Here is a 17,449-nt window from a genome sequence, read left to right as displayed (position 1 = left end):
CCTCCTTTCCAAAAGTACTCTTATCTGGCATAACTTAAACATGTGTCTGTAAAATCACAAAGCAAGAGATCCAGCACACTTTATATATACAAGTTTAATTGTGCACAAGTAGCAAAGTATCATACATTTGAAGCCAGTATAGACTGCATCCCTCTGTTACGGTGCTTTCTTGGGCTTAAGCGATGGACCAAAAACAGTAAGAAATATAAAACAGAACTTTGTCTATTCTAAAATTGAAGTATAAAACAATGATTTTAAATATTGTTTAAAATGACAAGTCTGGGGTACATAAACATGAATAAAAACCTAAACGTCTGACATCAAGGTTGCCTGTTAAATTCCGTTTCTGGTTACCAGGCCTTTTAGTGCCATGGTGTTGGCACAAAGCCAAATCCACACATACATTAGTGAAACATTAAGTTGGGAGGGGATGCTATGCAAAATAATCTCAAACTTAAAACAACGTCCTGGAACACCATATCAATAAACAATACTTCATGAGTCAATCTATAAAACTTCCAGAGACCATTGATACGTTTTGAGTCTTGAATTCAGTCTTGTAAGGAATGTGTGGAAACCACATGCCTTGCAATTTCAACAATTAAACCTACTTTACAAAAATAAATTGCTTAGAGACTACAGCCTTTTATGCTGCTTCTCATTCAATAAAGAGTGGAAGTCATTTTAAAACAATGAAACAGAAAAACGATCTGCCCAGTGGGCCCAACCAATCACTGATGTGAGTGGAAGGGGTCCACTATGAAAGGGCCCAATCAGAGTCCAAGAGAGCATCCTTGACAACATCCTGCTGCAACTACAAAAATAAAACAATAAAACCGTAGTCAGGTCTACGTAGTCTTACGGAATCCTTTCAAGATGGGGTAGATGTTTTCAAAGGCTTCGTAGATCTCTGCTCTCACTTTAGCACCTTGAAGTGAAGATGAGACTGCAGTTAATACACTGTAGAACTTGCATGTAAGGGATTCTTACATTTCAGAGGGCCTTGCATTTCCCTCAATAGGTTTAGTTAACCACAAAATCCATACATTTTCATATAAACTCACCTGTTAAAACAACCTTGCCAGACACAAATATTAACAACACGATTCTGGGCTTGATCATTCTGTAGATCAGCCCAGGGAAAAGCTCAGGCTCATAACTGAAACACAGCAAAGTTATTCAACCATTATTAAAAATAATGTCACATTACTTACATTTGCAGCTCATATCACAGAATACACACCACATGCAACTTGTCAGCATTATGGACAAGTGAAAGAAAAAGTACAGTGACTAACCTGCTGAACTGCTGATGGGTGAGTACTAGGCCCTCTAACCGGATGGGGAACTTGACATCACAGCTGCCCACCATGTTCTGGATTTTGAAGTCCAGGAACTTGGCTGGGAAACCCAGTTTTTGAACCACTCTGGCATACTTCCTGGCTGCCAAACGAGACTGCTCCTCACTACAATGGGAAAGGACATTGACGAAGGAATGAGGAGATCAAGAAGAAATGCAGAAGAATTCCCTTACCATGATTCAATCAGTCCTAATTATTGTGGCTTTAAAATAAATAAATAAAACGTTTACCAACTCCAGTATTTTACTAAAGGAGATTAAAGCAGGGAGACTGACCTCTTTGCTCCAGTGCAGACCATCTTCCCAGAGCTGAAGATTAAGGCTGTGGTCCTCGGCTCTCGTATTCTCATGATCACAGCAGCAAATCGCTGGAGATTTGAAGCATTTGCATATCAACTACCGATATCTGCTCAGGAGCCTTCTTTGAAGCAAAGCAATAGACTCTTGATCAACTGCCACTAAAGTAGTTTATTGAGCTGAGTTGGCGTGTTGAGATTTGGGTGTGCAGCATTCCTGGGCCTTACCTTGGGGTTGTATTCAGCATTTCTTGCTCGCAGAGCTATGGTCTTCAAGTCCAATTTACAGCCCAGGTTTACAGTGGACACAATGTTTCTGTCAAGCATATCAAGTGTGAGCCTTTCAGGCCTGATGGCCATGCTACTGTGGACAAGTCTTTATAAAAACAGTTAACGTGTGTATGAATTGTTAGTCTAAATACAAGTTGATTGAGGAACACCTACTGTAGCTGGGGTACAATGCCTGAGCTCTCAGAGGCTGGCGTGGCTGGGGTGACAGGGGTCATGGGTGTGAGTGGGGTGGTGTAGAGAGGGGTATTGCCAGGCAAGTTGGTGGTGGTAGTGACCGCCTGGGAGTGGTACAGCTGGGGAGTCTGTCCCGAGGCACCCGGGATGCCCCCAGCCTGCTGGGCTGAAGCCTGCTGCTGCCTCTGCTGCTCCTCCAGGAGAGATAGACTGTTGGTGTTCTGGACCGGCTGGGGTGTCAGGCCACTACCATATGGCATCATTGGACTGAAGATGGGTAGACTTGGTGTCATGGCGCCCTGTAGGAGATGAGGCAGTCAATAAGAACCTTGTGGGAAAACGCTTGAGAAATGGGTGAGAGCTTATTCTCTCCCTGGTGTCTCACACCATTACACATGTCTCAGATCATAGTTGAGGAGACAATTACTAAAACAGTCAAGTTACCTGTGGAGAGGCCAGCCCCTGGGCAAACGGCGGTAGGCTGTTGTTCTGGTCCATGGTCTCTCCTTATGCAGCCAACAGCTGACTGACACACAGTTTCTGATGCCAAGTGTAGGATAGGACTAGTAGTAGGAGTGTATATCCTCATAAAAAGTCAATGCACTTGATTGGTGTAGACTATTGTAGTCTTCCCCTGTCTGGAAAAGTAAGTAGCACATGAAAGCACGAATAAGAGCTATGCTTTGTTTGATGTGATTTCCAATATAATTCACATATAGGAATTACTTTGCACTGTCCAAATGGTACAGGCTAATTACTTCTAAAATAAAGTCCTGCTACGTAGCTAAGTCAACAGCTAAACCATTAGCACATAACCAGGTAGCTGGGTAGATGCTTCTTGATTGCTGCCAGCAAGACACCGCCAGCAGTACGATCAGACTAAAGTGGCGCGCAAATGCGATTGTCATTAAATTTACAATTGAAATCTCAAACCAATAAAGACAACATACCCAAACCTGGCTGCACCGGGAATTTTGTCACATTTTGTATGAGTTGTTCTCACTAGACTTGACAGTAGCTATTTAGCTAGGCTAGCACGAAACTAGCTAGCAGCAGCAAGATGCCATGTCAACATTTGCATACATCCATTTCTCGTTGGATAAAGTTTAATGAGCTGCCATGCGCTATGTCATTTCGATACAAGATGCATTACATTTTTTTCTAGGCTTACCCTTGAATTTCACTTCGTCCCTGAAAAATGTCCAACTAAACAGAGATTCATAACCACTTCGACATGCAACACTGCGACGCTGGCTCGAGCAACATCCGGATTGGATAAAGTATACTTTCCGGTTCTAGAGGTCACATCATTTAAATTATCTGATGATCCAGATTGTATTTGTCAAAGAAACGAACCAACAAAAAAAAGCGGTGTATCCTGTGTCCTTTTTCTTATATAATCACTTTTAATATAACAGATGCAATCAAAAAAAAAAATCAAAAAGTGATAGCTCAACTAATAATGTAGTAAAGAGTTAGCTGCATCGGGTCGAAGGAACCAGATTCGACTTAGTCCTCCAGACCAATGTACGGCGCTCTAGGAAAACGTACTGACGAATGGACCAATCACATTGCTCGGATTTACGGAAACAGTTCATACGCGCCAAAAAAACAAACTTCAAAAGGTAGGTGATAGTTCTAGCAACGTTCTTCCAGAGACAGACGGGCTCTGGTTCTTCTATACTCTTTGGTTATTGTCACAGGAGTGTTGGTTTTCGTTTTTCTGTTGTCTCCTTACGTATATATTTACCAGAAGAGTCGGGAAAATGACGGACAACACATTTCCAGTTTACAAATTAGATGTAATCGTAAATTTCTTTCGAACTGAAGTCTTGACTGGACAAGAAGCGAAACAATTAACGAAAAATGACCTCACCCCGAGCCCAAACGTGAGTTGCCGACATTTATTTGTATCCAGTTAAAAAAAAAAAAAAAAAACAGTTTAGGCCGGACAAACCCGGGAGTTTTAATTATTATTTTTTTATTTTTTGCTTTCACTCCAGGGTGTGGATACTCCATGTAGCCTACTAGTCACGTTTCTTATCTGTCTAGGCTAGCTGTTATAAGAAATAATTAAAGTTATTACTGTGAATAGCGGTCTGACTAGCTATTGTAACCTTTGTTTTTCTCCCTTCCAGCCAGATACTGTAAGAAGACTATACATGAGAGTATTGCAGCTCATGTATAATTTCAGGCCTGAATGTCATTCCATGGTCCCACTTTCTGAAAACATTCAGTATCCAGCGTTTCACGAGTATCCAACTGCCATCATGAGTGTTTACTTGAGAATGCGTAAATTTTTGCCCATGTGTTTTGTATATGACTTCAGTTTGAGTGACCTACTAGCCCCAAGCGTGAAGCGTACAGTCACTGTGTTGAGTGGTATCATGAACTTTCTACACTTCAGAAAGCAGAGGATGGACATGGCCTTAGAGCACCTGGAGAAATTTAGGGCTGACATGGATAAACTGCAGTTCTCCACAAATGGAATAAAAAATGCAGAGAAGAAGATCGAGAATCTGACCACTATCCCCCCAGAGCAGCAAGAAGAAGATAAAAAGCTCTCCGCTGCCCTTTCTGACCTCCAGACTTCCAGCGTGCATAAGTACGAGGAGGTGAATGCAGTGAAGGAGGAGATTGCAGAGTGGAAAACGGAAATTGCGGAGAGGTCACAGAAACTGACTCAGATGAAGGTGGATGTGAGTACGCTGAAGGAGGATATTGGAAAACTGGAGTCTCAGGTTGTGGAGTCGCCAGAGGAGGTGAAGACCCAGATGGAGAAGATGAAGGAGAATGTGAAAAACATCAAGATCTCTATCAAGCAGGCGGACGAGAGGCTGGTGGGGTTCCAGATCACTGTGCAGGGCGAGACTCACCACAAGGCTGAGATTGAGCTAATGCACAAACTGCTGCAAGACTTGCAGAGTGGCATGAACAAGACCCAGCAGCTTCAGGAGGAAGTCCAGAAGTTAGAAGTGGTCAATGAAAATCAGCAGAAGGAGCTGAGAAATCTGGGAACAGAGGAGAGCCAGTTGAAGAGAGCACTAGGAATGAAGCTCGACAAGGAATCCAAGCAGCAGATCCGCAGGCAGAGGAAGAAGGAGAGGACGGACCAGCACGTCCAGGGTGTGATAGGCCAGTATGGCCAGGTTCATCAGAAGCGGGAGGAGATAGCTGAGCAGATTTTGGAGAAAAACAGAGAGACTCAGCAAGTTCGCAACGAGATACAAAACATGAAGGATATCTGCAACCATGAGACGGAGAAGGCACAAGCTCTCTTTGACCAACTGATGGCTTCCCTGGACCAGTTCCATAAGAAGATCGAAAGTTGTGTTGTGGAGGGCAACAATGATATCAAGAAGATGACATCAGACTTCTAACTTCCAATCTGATACCTATCACTATTCTTGTATTTGATACTGTACATTTTCATGTCTTTTGTCACTACTTTGTAATTGCTTAGCATACACAGCACTGCATTTACTGATTGTTGTATTTGACTGTTTCATCTTATCTATTAAACTTATATGGCATATGGCCCATGTACATTTCTTGGTTACACTGGATTCTTGGGGAAAACACAGTATACCTTAACATTTGAGTTATGTTCTACTGCTTGAGTACTATACAAACTACAAGTATTTGTGTACTATATGCAGTTTTCATTTCCACTGATACGGCACATCACTCCATATGCAAAGAAATCTGTCGTACTTACAGAATGTTGATAATAAGTTGCACAAACAAATCATTTCCAAATATACATTGACTTAACATTTTTTTGATTCTTTATTAAGAATATAAAAGAATAGCTGGGTTAGGACAAAAACAAGAATTCCAGAAATAGACCCTAAACAAGGTTTGGAAAAAGAAGCAAGAGGAGGCTAAATGCCCCTCAGTCCTTCCTCAGAGGGACGGTCTCCTCCTTAATGCCCTCCTTGGTGATGATGCAGATCCTGAGGGCATCGCCGGTGTATACATCTCTCTCTGCTGCAGAGATGAACACGTCTTTGACCAGCTGAACAGCCTTTTCCTGGCTCAAAGGCAGGTGCTGTACATTTTCCATGTTCTTGAAGCCAATCTACAGATACAGCAATGTGATTTGTAAGGAATAGGAATAACAGGCCAAACAGTGTTATTAGAGATCTAGTCTGATGTGACCGATGTGAAATGCAGAGTCTCCATCTGTAGACCAAGTGCTTTCTAGCTAAAGCCTGGTAAATGCATTTCAATAATAGCTTTTCATCATCATCTTCACATCATTTCTGGTGTCTGGGTGCAAGTAAGCTTTAAAAGTGCTGATCTAAATTGAATGGTGTGACAATGTTGAGCTTTTACCTGGTTGTCTAGCAGGGGCTGAAGCATGGCACTGGCAGAGCCACCAGCCTTGTATGTGTCCCTCTGGTATGACCCCACAGGGTCAAAACTGTAGACAGCTCCCCGACCTATACAACAGTCAATCAAACAGGAGCAGATCACGTGACTTAAGTGTGAAAGTATTCCTTGAGATGGTGAGCAATACTCATGATATGCTGACATTCCTCAATCACTCTTAGGAGTAAGGGATCTGCAAAATGTCTGGGCTTGTTAACATGAAACTGATGACTGAAGTATAAATATGCTTAATAGAACAAGAGCAGTACCCTGCTCATCCAGGCCACCGATGATGTTGTAGACATAGTAAGGGAAGAATCTTCTGCCATAAAGGATGGTGGAGAGCATTGCTGCGATGGCTCCACTGGTCATGGTCTTGTTGTTGGAGTGTTTGTACATCTAAGAGGAAAAACACATTTGCTGTTTGTGATCAACTTCCCATTTGCCAACATCTATATTCCTAAGTGTTCACTGACCAACATGGACTTATGAGCAGATTACTTTATGTGTAAATAGGTGCAGATGTGAGCACACCTAGATGCTTTCTCAGTGAGGAATAGAGATACTGAAACCAAGTTGAAAAGACAGGTGATCTTACCTTTAGTCTGGCATCAATGATTTTAGTAAGAGTTAGACAATCACCATGGAAACCACTGCAGCCAATGACAGTTGTGTCAGTCCTGTAAGAAGATAATACAATATGACTCACAAAATAAAGGTTATGGAGCATAGTTACGTGCTTATACATGCTCCAAATTTCCTTCACAACTTGTATTTGTCCACATGGTCAAGATTAAGGTGCCTATTATATTTCTTTCGTTTCACCCTTTAAACCCGCTGACATAGTGCAAGTCATGATTTAACTTGATACTTCATTTCAGTCTGACTTCACTAAATTTATCTATATAAACACTTACAACTTGTAACACTTTGGAGAGTCACGGCTGTGGATTGAATACCCTTCGCTTAAACGAGTATCGGAAGCCACAAGAGCAAAGTCCTCACCGGCAACAGCAAGAACTGTCCTGGAAAACAGAAGTTATGGACATTTGTAATTGAGATGAGCCACATTGGACGTTTGTTTTACTGGCCATGTACAGTGAAGCTGCTACTACTAGTTAGCAAACAGTGCTTGTCATTGTTGAAATCGAAACTAGACAAATCAGATACACAAGTCACCATCAACTGGGCAACATTTAGATCTTAAAATGTTCAAAATCACATACACCCTAATCACATGATCAGATAACTTTATTTAGAAATGTTCAGCTAGTGGAAAGTTATCTTCCAGTCTTGCCTGGTTAGCAACTCCGCAACAGTAATCATCACGAAGAGCTAGCCAGTCAGGACTTCATCGAGCTAGAGCTATTTGGACATAACTGAGGACTATATTTACCCTCCATTAAAAGAATATGGCGAAAATCGATGTTCTACTGGTCCAGTGTAGTGATATTCTTTCATTTTCCCATTATCTCCCAACATCTGCGTAGACATCATTTTGCTTCTTGATTGTTGGATAAAGGAAACTCGCTGTATCACTGCAATATGGCGGTCGGGTCTTCTTCGTTTGACGCAAAAAAAGACAGTACTACTTGAACACTCCAGCACTTGCTTTTAGTTATCGCCACCTAGCGACTGGATAAAGCAAATAGAGTACATTTCCCATGAACTGTGATCACTGGAATGTGTTACTCTGTGAAAATTGTTGTCACAATTTAAATCTTACGGGAATATAGTTACAGAGGCGAGCAGGGGAGTAGATTGTTCGTAATATATGAAACTTCATCAAATCATTGTAGCTGGCGGGTTCCCAATTTAATGACTGCTCATAGGCTCAGAAAATATTCAACTCCGCCATATGCACGGCGTACTTCAGTTCAGAAATTACGCGTATCTCAAGATCCCCGACGGTCTACCGCAGAGCTAGCTAGCTAAACATGGCTACTGCACTCTCCTCAAGACCGTGCGATAGTAACCCTGCAACTCCAGGAGCTCAATCTGTAAAGGTACATTTGTTGTGTTTAGTTTAGTTAGTGTTGAAAACCTTGTTCGGAAGTCTTTTTCAATTATATGAAAAGTAATTTAATTTGTTAAGTGGCACGGCTGACAAAGGCAACGCAACCCCCTGTCTTTGTTTCATTCACAAACCGCCTTTCTGCTGCTGCTGCTACTAGCAAGACAAGCACCAGCAGCTGTTTACGCGGGGCGCTAACTAGGCTACCTAAAGCTAGTGCTAGCAAGCTAGCAAATGTTTACAGTTAAGCTAGCGTCATGCGATTGTTGTTAGCACTAACCACATAGGACTGCAAGTCAGCTAGAACCTAGCTAGCCACGGTGGTTTGTTTTGTTTACATGTCTACAGAGAGGATAGCTAAACAAATGCGAACGTAGCAAAGAAAAGCTTTTTTGAGCTCCGTTTTGGAATTCCCTTGAGATTACTGCGTGCTATTCGAGCTAGTAGTGCCTAGACAGATGTCTTTCCACTTAAATCATACATCCGAACTATTCCACAGGATGATGCAGAGGAGGTCTCGAATGATGGGAGTCAAGCTCCAAAAAGGCGGCGCATGGGATCAGGCGACAGCTCCAGAAGTTGTGACACTTCTAGCCAGGAACCAGGGTAATACAATATTTAATGAAATTCTCAGATGTTTTGTAAGTAACCACGGGTTGAAAATAGTTGAGAAGCAAGCAATAGCATATCTGCCAGCGGGGGTCCATCTTTAGAATCTCTCATCTCCACTAAAACGTCACATCCACATATCATTCAGATATTTTCCCCACTACAATACTAACTGCACTCCTCCATGTTTTCCACATCAGATCCGCATACTTCCCTGCAGAGAACCTGACAGAATACAAGTGGCCTGCAGATGACAGTGGGGAGTACTACATGTTACAGGAACAAGTCAGTGAATATCTGGGAGTCACCTCATTCAAGAGGAAATATCCAGGTAGAAGGGAGCGTTCCTCCATCGATCATTTTGTTATAAGTAGTGTGATATGTTGTTCATAGCTAATCAGCACAAACCATATTTTTCTTGTAGACTTGGAAAGGAGGGACCTGTCCCACAAAGAGAAGCTCTATCTGAGGGAACTGAATGTCATCACAGAGACACAATGCACCCTGGGTAATTAACTGTCTGTAGCTGTTGTACATTCGGTCACATAGATGGAGTTAGAATGTTAGCAGTTGAGCTTTTTTCTCTCATCCAAACCTGGTCTGTGTGTGTGGTTAGGTCTGACAGCATTAAGGAGTGACGAGGTAATCGATCTGATGATCAAGGAGTACCCTGTCAAACATGCTGAGTACTCAGTCATTCTGCAGGAGAGAGAGCGACAAAGGATAGCTAAAGAGTACTCCGTAAGTACTCTCACCACTGTAAGTAAATAGTAGTCGGTGATCATATATTTTTACTCCTGGTGTGGTCCTCTTATGATATGGAAAGGTTGATGACAATTCCTCACTATTTTCACACCAAGTTAGACTAGACTAAGTAGACTGTAGCTTCACACTCTAATTGGCAGTTTCTCCTAACTCTGTAGTGAGTACATTTACATTTACATGTAGTCATTTAGCAGACGCTCTTATCCAGAGCGACTTACAGTAAGTACAGGGATATTCCCCCCGAGGCAAGTAGGGTGAAGTGCCTTGCCCAAGGACACAAAGTCATTTCGCACGGCCAGGAATCGAACCAGCAACCTTCTGATTAATAGCCCGATTCCCTAACCGCTCAGTCATCTGAGTATTGGTGTTGTTGTCTCTTCTAGAAAATGCAGCAACAAAACCCTCAGAAAGTGGAGGCCAGTAAGGTACCAGAGTACATCAAAAAAGCTGCCAAAAAGGCTGCCGAGTTCAACAGCAACTTCAACAGGGAGAGGATGGAAGAGAGAAGAGCCTACTTTGACCTTCAGACACACGTAAGGACACTTTCACACGTGCACATTTGTTTCTCACGATTGTGTTCACAAAATTTGATTATCCGTCTCATCTTTCTCCTCCCCAAGATAATCCAGGTACCCCAGGGCAGGTACAAGGTGCTGGCCCCAGAGAGGACCAAGACAGGCCCCTACCCTGTGGCCCTTATCCCTGGACAGTTCCAAGACTACTACAAGAGGTACAGCCATAGAAAAAGAAATGAGGGCATTACTATTTATAGTATTCAGAATACAGAATAGGCTCCATAACAAGTTGAGAAAGGTCTTGCCTTCTATATTATTGTTCTAACATGAGATTTTAAAAAACCCAGCCCAATATTCTTTTTGAAGTTTATCTTTTTGCAATGAAATTAGCTTCCTAACCTGACTCGGATGACAGTATATGTTGTGTTAATGTGTGTGCCATATTCAAAGATAAATGAATCGTGTGTCCGAATGCAGGTACTCCCCTAACGAGCTGCGCTACCTGCCCCTGAACACGGCCCTCTTCGAGCCCCCGCTGGACCCCGAGCTGCCCGCCCTGGACAGCGACGGTGACTCAGACGATGCCGAGGACGCCAAGGAAGCCAAGGAAGGAGACAAGAAGACCAAGGCCTCCTCAGTAAGAGCAGGGGGAACACCACGGGTCCAACTCCCCTGACCCTCCACTGTATGTATGGACGCCACGGCCATGGTGAGGCCTGTAACCTGTGCGTTGCGTCTGCAGGACAGCTCGTCCGGAAACACGTCCGACGGGGACAGCCAGGACGGCAGAGGGCAGACCAAGGGCAAAGCCAAGGACAGAACTGGCACATCCGCCAAGGATGCCACCCCGCGACCCGGCCAACAGAAACCTACCCTCGGGTACAAGGTAGAGGACAAAAGCCCCTGACTCTCTTCAACAGCACTTTTCTACCCCCCTCCTCCCTCTTCCGACACCCCCTTCTCCTCCCTCCACCGAGCCCTCCCCACAGCTACTACAGCACTTTGGACAGAGACACCTTGCTCTGTCCCACGACCCCTGGCCCCCGGGCTCTCAACACACACACACATACACTGCCACACACACACAGCCCAGTAGATGGCAGTCTCACTGTACTATTGAGCCCACGTCCTCCCCTCTTAAGTGTTGCTGTCCACTCCTCAACCTAACTGTTCCAACACTTAAGTCTTTCATATCAGACTCTATGAGCAATAAGGAAATTTTGGAGTCGTTATGTTTTCAGCCTGGGGGTTTTCCTCTCTCCCTGCACTTTTGGTTTTGTCCTGAAGACCATTTGTACATTTGACCCTATTCTTTTGAATGTCTTAATATACCTCTTCTCTGTCCACTTGTCAACAGATGTTCTTAGACAAGCGAGCAGATATATTTGGCTGCTAGATTTCTTGTTTTAAAAAACAGCAACAAAAAAAACAAAGTTACGACTTTTTGTGATGATATAGAATATATACACAGCATAAGTGTTTTATCTAGTAGTAGCTAAAGATGCAGTTAACACTAGTGTGTTTGAGAGTTTTTAATCTGCCGTATGTATGTTTAAGTGTATATCTGTGCATATATACTTTTAATGCAGTTCCTCGTTATTCTGTTGTTATATCAGACAGGTGTTTGATAGCAGCCTTCCAGACTGTCAAATGTGTTCTGAGCTTGGGTAAACCCAGGTAGACGTCCACAGACCCGTCCACACATTTTCATTTATTGATGATTTCAGTTGGCTTTGAAAGTGTTCTTTTGTGATTTGAAGTAGAAATACTTAAAGAGAAAGGCCTAGAGCGGATCAACATGATCTAACCGACACTCCCCACGCCTCCCCTCCTATTGGCCAGACCACTGGAGAGGATTCTGGTGAAGTCTTTGTAACACTATCAAAAAGCATACAGGACACCTAAAAACACAATATATCCTATCATACTTTAGTTATTTATAAGAGGTATTTAACTTTACGAAATGCACATGCAATATTGTCAGACAAGTGGAAAGATCAATGCATCCTCCAAATTGATCAGAAACATAGCAATCCTGTGTCTATCTGGGCTTATATAAGCTACAGGTTCAGTTGATGTTGATCCGTCACAGATGAGAATGTTCCTGCCTTCTGTATCTTCTGTTTCTGGTTAAATGTGATTTGAGTGCAATGACTTGCAGCTGACACTGTGAGTACTCTTCCTATAGAATAGGTCTCCTTGTTCCACTTACTTCCCCTCTTTGTTATTGTGTACATTTTAACTTCTAGTTTTTGTTCACTTGACTAGTGTGTTTTATTAACTTTTTACTTAAAAAGTGTATGTCTATAACTTTCTCCCATCCCCTCTTTCTATGTTTCTCTCTTTCTCTCTCTTTCTATCTTTCTCTCTCTCACCTGGTCCTTCCGTTGAGTTATTTGTCTCTCCAGGGTGCAACATTTTCAAATTTTATTTAAGAGTTTAGTATCTCTTTCTAACCTAGTCCTTTGTCGTTTTTTGTCTCTTACCAGACCAGATCTTTTCTCTAGGAATACCTTTGATATGTCCGTATTTAGACACTTGAACACAGTTAAGCATTGAAATAAAGATTTCAAATCAATAGATTGGACAGATGTTTTAATTGTGTAGCATAGACATGAGCCTGCATACCTTGTGCTGCTACGCTGTCTGTCTGAAGTTCCTCTGGCACGGCACTGACGTCCGCTCAGGAACGGTCTCAAGTTGAGATGACTCCTGACTGTAACCATCATTATTTTAGGTCCAGAGTACATGAAGTTATATGAAGAGGACACAATTGTATCTTGCAAAGGCTAGATGTGTAGACGCGTTAAAGATCTTTGAGACTGTGCTGCATACTAAAACACAGCTAAGGTTTTGAAGGGACGAGCTGTACCTCCCTGAGGTTGGTTAAGATGTGTGCTCTGCCCAGACGCCTTGTGTCAGCAGGTGCACAAGGCCTTGTTGCCATGGTTTTTATAGCATTGTTCTACCCTTGCAGCCTAAGGTCATTGCCAATGCTATATGTGGCATTTGCCAGAAGGGTAAGGAGTCCAACAAGAGAGGCAAGCCAGAGGGACTCATTCACTGCTCACAGTGTCAAAACAGCGGTAAGTGGGACTCTTTTCTCTAGCTTTAGACTGAGGATCTCACCAATCCCACTCAGCGCTAGCTTGTACGTATTCCTATCGTGAAACAGGGTGACTCAGAATGACCTGAGAGTCACGTGTGTTTGTGTGTGTGTGTGTGTGTGTCAGGCCACCCATCCTGTCTGGACATGAGTGTGGAGCTGGTGAGCCTGATCAAGACGTACCCGTGGCAGTGTATGGAGTGCAAAACCTGCACCGTTTGTGAGCAGCCGCACCACGAGGAAGAGATGATGTTCTGCGACAAGTGTGACCGAGGATTCCACACCTTCTGTGTCGGAGTGGACTCCATCCCACTGGGTGAGGATGTACACAGACGCACACATGCTACCTGTCCCTCTGTTAGGGTGGATGACATGACACTTTTTTCCTTGTGTGTTTTTTTTGGGGGGGTGAGAAATGCCAGATTGGTAGCCTGGGTTTGTACTGACTGCTGTGCTGCTACAACAGTCCCAGACTGCTGCTTAGCACCTTGGTCTGCTATTGTTAGATGTGTTGCACACCCAGTGTAGCTGCGTGTGTTTGAGACTGAGGTCAGGGTACTTGAGCAGCGTGGACATCAAACGGTGTTATGCAAACAGCCCTCTAGATTCCTGTGAGTTCCAAGAAGCCCACAATGACATGGGGGGGGGGGGGGGGGGGGGGGGGTAGTTTGTTTTTTTTACTTGGGTAAACTGAGACATTTGATTCATACAAAAGTAAATAAAGGAAAGTATTTGAGTTTGTGTTTGTGTTTGTCTCCCTTCTTCAGGGCTCTGGGTGTGTGAGGTGTGTGACAAAGGGTTCTCAACTCCTAAGAAGAAACGAGGACCCAAGACGCCACGGAAATCCAAGTCTGCTCAAAAGTAGACATGGAGCCACAGGAACTCAACTGCTCAAACCTCAATGAATTTATAGTGTCGTTTTTTGGTGCTTTTATGAAGTCTAATATTATTTTATTTTACGGGAATATGAACTTGTGTAATCGTGCTGTATATACAGTAAATGCTCCTGATCACTTAATCTTTTTTACATCATACCACTGAAGTTCTCATTATGTCATTAAAATCAGTTGTTTTACCCCATTGCCTCATGGCTCTCCTTTTCCCACACGAACACTCTCTAAATGAGGGAAACACAACTCAACAACAACTGTGACGTGTGTGACATTTATTATTGATTGGTTTAAGTGGTACTAATGAGTCACCTGGCAGGTGGGGCGAGATGCTGTTGTGCTCTGCGCTGTCTCGGCTGCCTGGTTCAGGTGAGTGAGTCTGCTTAATAAGTCTCTCAGAGAGGACAGACGGCAGCTGCCATAGGGTGTCCTTTCAGCCAGCGACCCGACTCGGGCCGCAGACGGCCCCATATACACTTGTCCACTTAATGCAACGCATACATTCATTTATGAACACGCGACTAAGTAGGTTGCAGCCAACCACGCTCCCGGGTCCCCTGTCACCTGAGAGGACAGAGTGTGTTCAGGGGGACAATAGAGGGATGACAGAGCCGTAGCGATACAGGTGTGAATGCTTCCCTGGCACGGCGCGCTCTGCCTACCAGATGGTGTTTGTGTTAGGAGAAGCTGGTCAACATGTCAACCAACCGGAGCTTGGAGAGTAGTCTGCATCCTCAAAAACAGTGCTGGAGATGGAGGTTCCTCCGAGACATGAGTCACATCAGTTAGCTATCTGGTGAAAACAGTGAGGGGTTCTTTTTCCTTTTCTTAGTTTATTTTTTCTTGCATATATATATCTCAACCACTAGGGGGACACCAAGAGCTGCTGGAATAGCAGCCACAACTTCTTGGATGTAGGAGGATGCGTAGCAGACTAACCCTTTGTTTTCATCATTTAGGCCTACTCCCTTTCAGTGGCAAACTTTCAGTTTCGAAAAGAGTAATGCTGCTAGGGCCTAATGTGTCTTGTCATTATTGACTGTTTCCAAAGGTTACAGTACACTGCAGATGAGTGATGTTCCCAGGTTAAAATGTGTTCCTTTCCTTCTTTATTATCTGTATTCTGTTGGAGCGCTCACATGAAAAGGTTTTTTTCAGTGGTTATGACCAGGGGTTTATGTACAATGCTGTAAATCCGAATAAAGAGAAACTTAAGCTGACGTGAGAGCGGTTGTATTGACACTTATGTATCTGAAGATTTTATGACTCATAAAAACTGGTCTCAACTGGTCTTAACTGGTCTCCTGTACCAATCAACCCCCCAACCGTCGCCTTGTGTCCCCCCCCCCCCCCCCCCCCCCAATAACACAAACACATACACATCTCAAACCCTCTTACACTCTGAAACTCCTCCCTGTCCTGTTCTATAAGCACAAAGGCGCACGCACTCAAAACCTGCTGGATCACAACAAACAGTGGATAAAGTTTGTTGTTCTGTTATGAAGCAGGGACGTTATTGGAGGAAAACCAGCTAATCTGAGGGAGAGCATCAGGGTCATAGTGACTCACACTGATGCAAGTAAGGCACAACATACAGCAGAAGCCAAAAAGTATAAATCCTCACATAAATTTACACCAAAACCCCAGTAACCTTCCTTGTTACTTGTCAAACCTTTAACTGTGAGAGAGATGGAGATTCCAGAGCTGTGGAGAGTAGAAAGTTGGCTAAACCAAGCTGACAATGCTGTCACACCTCATCAGGCAGGAATGGAGCACCTAATAGGGAGGTGTCAGAGAAGGGAGTACAGCAGAAAATATAGTCCTGGACCACTACAAAAAGTAGGGGGTTTGTGGACAGTGTCTGTCTCCCCCCCCCCCCCCCCCTCCTCCTCCTTCTGTCTATTATTTACATCACCCATGGACCTTGTGTTGTGTGACAGGTGTGGGTGGACATACTTCTATGATGGTGTTAGTGTGTATGGAACCGTTAGGACCATCTAAGACCCTCACACAGAGGTTCCCCAGTCTGCCAGTGTAGCTTGGACCAACAGCTGGATGCAGCTGTCCTCCGGCTGCACACTGGCCTGAAATGTGTGTGTATGTGTACAGCTGCAGTCTGTAGCCACCAACAAGCTCGCCACATGATCCTGATCTGCTTCTGCGTGTGTGTTTAAGCACCACTAGTGGCTATGCAGCTGGACAAGAAGCTGGAGACTGCCGTAGGTCAGAGGGCTACTTAGCTTCTATGGAGGGAAGGATGAGTGGGACACTTAGATGTAGAAATTCAGACAGGAAGTTTTGAATTTAATCAAATTGTGCCAGGGTATCAAGACACAGAGTGAAAAGAGAAAAACAAAAGGAATGAGTGAGTGTTGGGGGTGGGCCAGTCTTCATTTGACATCTTCTTCCTTAGTTTCACAGTCCTGTTCCAAACAGGGGGCCGGCTTTGTCACTGAACTGCTGCTGAGCCGGGCTCCTCTGTGTGTGTGTGTGTGTGTGTGTGTGTGTATTTGTGTAGGATCCTGCCTCACTCTCTTTCTGTGAGTGAAGACAACATATGGACAATGCCCTCCCTTCCTGTTCTAAGGGAATGCTGTTCTGGCAGGGTGGACTCCTGGGAAAGAGAGCGTGACCTTTGACCCCCAGGATCACTCATTGACTCCTGGCCCAGGGAGAGCAGAGGATGATGGGATGTACAGCCAGCCAACCAGCTGTCACCAGAAACGCCCAGTGTGTGTCTGCGGTCATTCTCAGGGAGGCCTGAGGGAAGTGATGGTTGGGGGGGACTGCTGGGTTGGTCCGCTGTGGCCATGATCATAAAGATCATTAGACAACCTACTTGTTATTGTGCAGTAAGACCTGCTGTGTATCAACTAAGACTTTCTATGTCGAGTACGACTAGTAGATTATGTACGAGTAGATTATTAGATTATGTCTAGTAGATGATTTAACTCAACGTTTTCTTATACTGTATGTGGCTTACAAAAACATTTTCCCAAAAAGGATTTGAAGTTACTCCTGTGTGCTACTGTTCTGTTCCCCCCCGTCACCAAAT

The 17,449-nt window shown here is 43.8% G+C and overlaps 4 protein-coding genes across 5 annotated transcripts; 2 read left to right on the top strand and 2 right to left on the bottom strand.

The window, feature by feature from the left end:
* Positions 1-76: 76 nt before the first annotated feature.
* Positions 77-3,383, bottom strand: tbp (TATA box binding protein). The gene is made up of 8 exons (XM_067236488.1): positions 3,293-3,383; positions 2,566-2,759; positions 2,101-2,420; positions 1,885-1,972; positions 1,637-1,728; positions 1,299-1,466; positions 1,065-1,159; positions 77-928 (listed from the first exon to the last, which is right to left on the bottom strand). Exons 2-8 carry the CDS (start codon positions 2,617-2,619, stop codon positions 849-851), a joined length of 897 nt encoding a protein of 298 aa, XP_067092589.1. The 5' UTR covers positions 2,620-2,759; positions 3,293-3,383; the 3' UTR covers positions 77-848.
* A 461-nt stretch (positions 3,384-3,844) lies between these two features.
* Positions 3,845-5,560, top strand: nuf2 (UF2 component of NDC80 kinetochore complex). The gene is made up of 2 exons (XM_067236011.1): positions 3,845-4,010; positions 4,260-5,560. Exons 1-2 carry the CDS (start codon positions 3,888-3,890, stop codon positions 5,499-5,501), a joined length of 1,365 nt encoding a protein of 454 aa, XP_067092112.1. The 5' UTR covers positions 3,845-3,887; the 3' UTR covers positions 5,502-5,560.
* A 331-nt stretch (positions 5,561-5,891) lies between these two features.
* psmb1 (proteasome 20S subunit beta 1) lies at positions 5,892-8,059 on the bottom strand. Its single transcript, XM_067236012.1, has 6 exons — positions 7,892-8,059; positions 7,413-7,520; positions 7,094-7,175; positions 6,765-6,894; positions 6,460-6,566; positions 5,892-6,202 (listed from the first exon to the last, which is right to left on the bottom strand). Exons 1-6 carry the CDS (start codon positions 7,990-7,992, stop codon positions 6,017-6,019), a joined length of 714 nt encoding a protein of 237 aa, XP_067092113.1. The 5' UTR covers positions 7,993-8,059; the 3' UTR covers positions 5,892-6,016.
* A 345-nt stretch (positions 8,060-8,404) lies between these two features.
* On the top strand, positions 8,405-14,582 carry phf10 (PHD finger protein 10). 2 transcript variants are annotated; one of them, XM_067236010.1, is made up of 12 exons: positions 8,405-8,501; positions 9,009-9,115; positions 9,319-9,449; positions 9,543-9,626; positions 9,735-9,859; positions 10,267-10,416; positions 10,504-10,613; positions 10,876-11,035; positions 11,141-11,284; positions 13,376-13,484; positions 13,632-13,820; positions 14,272-14,582. In XM_067236010.1, exons 1-12 carry the CDS (start codon positions 8,433-8,435, stop codon positions 14,367-14,369), a joined length of 1,476 nt encoding a protein of 491 aa, XP_067092111.1. In that variant the 5' UTR covers positions 8,405-8,432; the 3' UTR covers positions 14,370-14,582. The 2 variants fall into 2 exon arrangements, with proteins under 2 accessions (XP_067092111.1, XP_067092110.1); XM_067236009.1 differs by having other exon boundaries at positions 9,735-9,877.
* The last annotated feature ends 2,867 nt before the right edge of the window (positions 14,583-17,449 follow it).

The sequence above is a fragment of the Osmerus mordax genome, chromosome 5 (assembly GCF_038355195.1).
Source record: "Osmerus mordax isolate fOsmMor3 chromosome 5, fOsmMor3.pri, whole genome shotgun sequence".
NCBI classification, from domain to species: Eukaryota; Metazoa; Chordata; class Actinopteri; order Osmeriformes; family Osmeridae; genus Osmerus; species Osmerus mordax.
Note: the sequence above shows the minus strand (reverse complement) of the source record. Positions and strands in the feature narration are given on the sequence as shown.